This window comes from Xenopus tropicalis, chromosome 2, assembly GCF_000004195.4.
Source record: "Xenopus tropicalis strain Nigerian chromosome 2, UCB_Xtro_10.0, whole genome shotgun sequence".
Lineage (NCBI taxonomy): Eukaryota > Metazoa > Chordata > Amphibia > Anura > Pipidae > Xenopus > Xenopus tropicalis.
Window position 1 is genome coordinate 157,763,353 of NC_030678.2, and position 6,545 is coordinate 157,769,897.

General features: G+C 40.8%; 1 protein-coding gene across 1 annotated transcript; it reads right to left on the bottom strand.

Moving 5' to 3' along the window:
* Window positions 1–248: 248 nt before the first annotated feature.
* sap18 (Sin3A associated protein 18kDa) lies at window positions 249–4,127 on the bottom strand. The gene is given in 4 exon segments (NM_001016166.2): window positions 249–554; window positions 1,594–1,716; window positions 2,146–2,255; window positions 3,988–4,127. Coding segments are annotated over 4 exon segments (462 nt in total). The 5' UTR covers window positions 4,060–4,127; the 3' UTR covers window positions 249–397.
* Between the last annotated feature and the right edge of the window lie 2,418 nt (window positions 4,128–6,545).

Below are 6,545 nucleotides of genomic sequence, written 5' to 3' on the forward strand. Positions count from 1 at the left end.
AAGGTTGTGCAAGCCAATAGGTAAGGAGGCCAATGGCAAGTGCCCGCCCACTCACCACCACAGCATTACCTCCCTCTCAGCAACCAGTGCAACAAAATAAACAACCCCCTGCTTGCTGCTGCCTCACTGCACTGCCCCCCCAAGCGCCTATAGTCCCAATGCTACAGTTTTTTTACTATGAATGGCTTGTCTCTCTGTGCAGAGCCACCACTTCTGTTCATTCAGATACAAAATAATCACACAAAAAGTTTAAGAAAAAAAAAAACAAAGACTTTATAAGATTTTAAAATGCACAAAACCAAATAAATTGAAACTGAAGATCATTGCTTTTTTCAGGACCTTAAAACCGATATCACAAAAGCAAAATGTCCACTTTAAAAAAAAAAAAAAAAATGTGTTAATAGGGCCTCATGCGCCCTGAAGGAGGTGGAGCTCTGTTTGGAGGTGTAATTGCTATGTCCAGATAGTCTCCAATCTGAAATCTTTGTGATTGAAGTGTCATGGAGTCATCTGAACCCTTTCTGCCTGAAATTGTACTCCCAATCTCCTTCACCCTGCAGGAAACATTGATGAAATAATCATTGCTTTATCTGAAATACATTTTATATAATATTTATACATGACTTGCCATTAGCTAGCAGCAGGAAACCACTAAAGGGACACTACATCCTATAACACCAATACATTCATACCAGGTTCAGTTATATGGTGTTTCTTATATTACTGATTTAGTTTTTCATTTAGCTTCCACTTCACTTGAATGGAAAGCACAGTGAGCCCCTGGCACCCATGATTAAAGCTTCAACAGTAATCCTTGGCAATGGCTGACCCAGAGTGTTTCCCAAATGAATAGACGAGTGAATATCTCAGCACAAATTCATGACAGGAAAACACTTCACTTGCCACACCCAGGCCCCTACTTTTCACTGAAAAATTCACTGGCCCATCTGAATTACCCAGTGATCCCTTGTGGCTGTCATGGACCAATCACATGCATAGTCATCCCATATTTTTCTGTATTGCATTTTAACAGCAGGGAAGTAGAAATAAAGCACTCCAAAGAAATACAGTCTGGGCTGGTTCATTTTTCAGCCAAGAGGAGCACTAGAGTTAGTAAGTATATTCTCTGGGGGTACATAACAAATTGCCTCTCCAGCGCCCCAGTGAATTACTGCACATACGCACTGCCACAGCAAGCCACAAGGGATCTTTGGGACAGGAGGGAAGATGGTGGTGCAGTGTTCATTAGCATGTTATCCCAAGCCAGCGCGTTTTCAGCAAATGATATTAACTATTCACCAGCTCCTTGGCAGATTAATACAGCTCAGTTTGCCTTTGCTGTTCCCAAAGTGCAGGGCAGTGCAGCAGGGTTGGTGTGCTCCATCTCCCATTGCTTCATTTTTTTCTCTAGACCAAATGCCATCATTGAGCATTCGCAGCTAAAGCCGATTAGGACCTGGCTTCTACTGCAATAGTGAGCAATTGTTTCAGAGGGAAGTGGGAACCTCACTACTCTGCATTTTGGGAATACTGCAGATATATTTCTGCCTGGTCCGTTAGAAATAAAAATAGAATTCCTAAATGTAGCCAAACCTGTAGCCTGATCGCTTTGGATCCGGATAGACAATAGCAAAGTTGAAATGAGTTCCTTTTTTCCGAGCATCTGGGTAAACTTCTTTAACTAAGCTTGTTAATTCCTTCAGCGTGGCATCCATCCTAAAAGCAATAAAGCAGATAAACATGAAATCATATATATCATAAACAAGAACTACAAAAAACTAAATTCACATATTATATACATAAATGCACGCTGCTCTATAAATATGGTTACAGTCTGAACCAAATACCAAACCTGTGCTCAGGAGTGCATTTCCATAATATTTATAAAAACACAGGGGGCCTAGTGGCTCAAATCAGAATCTCTTTTCAAAATTTTCAGAGAAACCATGGGTAATAGCATAGCTTACTATAGGGCTCATGTTTGCTGAGCAGAACCCATGGGTAGTGGCATAGCAGCATGTCTGCCACATGGGCACATTATCTGAACTCTGTGTGAGACTGGAGCAGAGCAGGAATGACCCCCACTTTCCTTACATTCTAGCAGGATTTTCCCCCATAACATAATACCTTTACTGCTTATCTCACCAGGTATAGATCTGTAGCTCACTGGATGGCACGTTTCCCCTCGAAAATTCATCCATGCGATGGTGTCTCCCGTTGTTTGTTGTGAAAACCCTCAAGAGAAGAGGGCAGGTCTAGGAAGAAAATGGCAATGGGTTGAGGCAGATCTGGTTCAGAACACTGGGCTGGATGGTAGATATGTGGGAATCTGGCGAAGAAGCTTGTTACATTTACACTTGTGTTACACTGCCCACTTTGTGCACATTAAAGGAAAACTAAAGCTTAACAAAAAATAGGTTAGAAATGTTGTGCAACACAACCACGACCCTTTAGCAGGGAAGATCTGTACCCCCAGTAGCCCCCCCATCTTCTTTCCTGCTGATTCACTGCCCATACTATGCTGCTGTCCTGTACCTGAGCTGATTAGTAATTAATTCAGATTCTCAAGTGTCAGCTTCTGAGTTTAAAGGAACAGTAACACCAAAAAAATTCAAGTGTATAAAAGAAATTCCAATATAATGTACTGCTGCTCTGCACTGGTACAACTGGTGTGTTTGCCTCAGAAACACTACTATGGTTTATATAAAGAATTTAGCTGTGTAGCCATGGGGGCAGCCATTCAAAGGAGAAAAGGCACAGGCACTTAGCAGATAACAGATAAAACACCATTGTATTCTACAGAGCTTATTAGTTATCTGCTATGTAACCTGTGCCTTTTCTCCTTTTTTCCAGCTTGAATGGCTGCCCCCATGGCTACACAGCAGCTTATTTATATAAACTATAGTAGAGTTACTGTATCAAACACACAACTTTTACCTTTAACCAGTGCAGGGCAACAGTACATTATATTTCTTTTACTTTAAAACTCTTTAATTTTTGGGTGTTACTGTTCCTTTAATAATCAGCCCTGCAGCAACAACTTATATGAACTTCATGATTTGTAACAACCCCTATGCTTTAGCTTCTCAGAGCACACTGAGCATGTGCAGTGTCAGTGACACCTCTAACAAAATCCAACATGGGGAGCTCCTATGATAACTCAGAAGGCCTGGCTCATTGAAGCCATAGAGAATCATAGAGATGCTGAACCTTCCGGCTTTTGTATTACATTCAGTATATAAAATACAGTTTCTTCCCATATTCCTTCTAAGGGTTAAGTTTTCCTTTAATTGCTCAAAAGTGCTGGCAATAGAGCCCTAGGCACTACACTAACCATGAGTGATTCATTTCGCTTACATGTAGCGCTTAGTGGTATTAGTAATTCTAGGCATTGGTATTAGTAATTCTAGGCATTGGTATTAGTAATTCTAGGCATTGGTATTAGTAATTCTAGGCACTGGTATTAGTAATTCTAGGCACTGGTATTAGTAATTCTAGGCATTGGTATTAGTAATTCTAGGCATTGGTATTAGTAATTCTAGGCACTGGTATTAGTAATTCTAGGCATTGGTATTAGTAATTCTAGGCATTGGTATTAGTAATTCTAGGCACTGGTATTAGTAATTCTAGGCATTGGTATTAGTAATTCTAGGCATTGGTATTAGTAATTCTAGGCACTGGTATTAGTAATTCTAGGCATTGGTATTAGTAATTCTAGGCATTGGTATTAGTAATTCTAGGCACTGGTATTAGTAATTCTAGGCACTGGTATTAGTAATTCTAGGCACTGGTATTAGTAATTCTAGGCACTGGTATTAGTAATTCTAGGCATTGGTATTAGTAATTCTAGGCATTGGTATTAGTAATTCTAGGCATTGGTATTAGTAATTCTAGGCAGGGTTCTATGTGGTGCCTGAGAGATTCCGCTCAGAGTAACAACACGGCTGTATTTGGGACCGGATCCCATTCAATGAACTCTCCCATTACCTTCTCTCTATCGATTGGTTTCTCCGGTTCCTTTTTTATCTCCTCCTGCGTCACCCGCGATTCCACCGCCATCTTCTCCAGTTTGGTGGAAAGAGCCAGCCTTACCGATTAATAGAACTACAAACACCACGAAGTCCAGCGCTCTGCACTCAGGCGACTAACTTCCGGCGCGTCGACTATACGTCATCAAACCAGCCCGCCTGGAACACGGAAACACTAGCGCTACCGCCCCCTGGTGTTAGTGTGCGCTCTTAAACGATCTAGGCGCTGTTTGTGTGGAGACGCGGGAGTAAAGTTTGCCAAACAGAGCAAGTTTTTGTTCCTGGGCAGTAACCCATGGCAACCAATCAGATTGTTATTTTTGTATTGTACCTGCAGCTGGAAGGAGAAAACTAATCACTGATTGGTTGCTATGGGCTGCTGCCCAAGTACTAAATAACACTGTACTGAGTGATTTGTAAGGAAGGGGGTCACTTGTGCTGAGGCAGGGGCCGTTCTTCTGTATCTGGGGGTCCTGCTGAGCTCTTCTTTCCAAAACACACACCTGGCTGCAGTGCCATCTTGTCAGACCCACTAGTGTTCGACCCACAGTGTGAAGTACAGAACTGAACGGGCAACACTGGTGCTTTAGTTTCAGAAGATAATGATTTGATTTCTTTTTTTAAATCAACAAATCCACTAGAAATCCTTTTTTATATAGTTATAGAATATTTTTAATTGTATGAAAACAAAGAGAAATTACTAGTAACAATTAAGCAAAAGGTACAGAGAGCATAGCAGCAGATGGAGCACCGGTAAAGGAATGTTCTGTAAGGCTGATGCCACACGCGGCGTTTTTCCGCTGCGTTTTTTCTCAGCCTAAAAACGCCGCACAAGCCACACAGCCCCTGACTATGGCGTTTTTCAGCCTAGTACTGGTGACATAGCAAATCCCTTTTCCATGGAGCTAATAGTGCGAAATAGTAAAAAACGCTGCGTATTTCCGCTAGGTCTGGCAGCTGCCTTTGTGTATACATAGGAATAGCTGGCTGTGCAAATACTGGCGTATTTCAGCCAACGCTTGAAAAATCCGTGCTAAGGCGTTTTCTAGCGTATTTACGCTTTGTGTGGTTTGCTTCGAGTCTTTTCAAGTTATTTCTATGGATGATGATATTGGGCGTTTTTCAGCCGCTGAGAGAATTAGAAAATACGCAGCGTAAAAACGCCACGTGTGGCATCAGCCTAATCCTTTTACATCTCACGTTAAAAAGAAAGATTTGTTTCAAATAAACTATTTAAACAAAATGCTTGATATAGCGAATAATTGCTAAAGCAAAATGTATCATAACATGAGATAAAAGGTTGATGATAAAAGGAAAAATCACTTAAAGAAGGCATCAGTATAAAAAATAAAGATAGTGTGCCCCTTTATAGTTATATCCACTTAAATCTATGGTAAAAAAAATTGGCAACAACTAATAAATCCCAAGATTTCCAAATATGCAGTCAATATTTAGTATTAGAATGGGGCAGTATTTGGCACCATACTGTATATATTGTCTTTGCCCTCTTTCTCTTTCTTCTGTACAGCGCTGCGTACATAAGTAGCACTTTATAAATAAAGATATACATGCATACATATTGCATCATTCTGTCCGCCTCCCTGAGCTGCAATATTATACATTTTGTTGCAGTTTAAGCGGTAGAAATGCAAATCTCAACAAAAATATATAGCAACCCTAACCCTATGTATAATAAATCATTTTTAATGGTTTCTTGACCACAAACCTCTGCTTTCCCTCACATTATTATAGTTCATTTATATAGTGCTGACACATTTCCACAGTGCTGTATAGAAATTATACACCATTTCCACCAGTCTCTGCCCCAGAGAAGCTTCCTTCAGTGCAACTCTCGCAGTAGAGCTGATAGCACCAATGCCCTTTAGCAATGGGTACAAACGCCATAGCGTTTTCATACCGTGCCTGTTCCAGTCTCAAGGTGCCACCCCAGTGCCCTTGCCAAATTTGACCATAATACCCAACAACAGACATTTATAAGATATTTTTATTTTTTAACATTTACTTTTTCATATTTATAAATAAGCACCAGTGGGCAAAGCTGCTGCCCTAGGCACAGGCCTACGGGTGCCTTTATATAAACACAGCCCTGAGTGAAGCTTACAATCCTTTTTATATTCACAAGGACCAATTTCCTCAGGAGCCAATGAACCTGCCCGTATGTTTTGGGAGTGTGGGGGGAAACTGAAGAACCCCACTGAAAGCACACAGGGAGTTGTAGTCTAAAATGTTGTGGTTGGTTTCTTTTCCCCCAGCTCTTCAGGGCCAGTGTAGTATCCTCCAATGAGAAATCTACCTGCTCTTTGTACACCTGGATCTCTGGTCTTTGTTCATGTGATGGAGGTATTACATATATTTTTTTAAGCTCTAAAACATAAAAGGCACTTTGTATCCCTTCTAAGAAAAAATATGTTCCCTTTAAAGGGTAACAACCCCTTTCTAATAAGCAGACCCCCTTCACAGCCATCTGTAAGGAAATTGTAAACACATAGTAATACT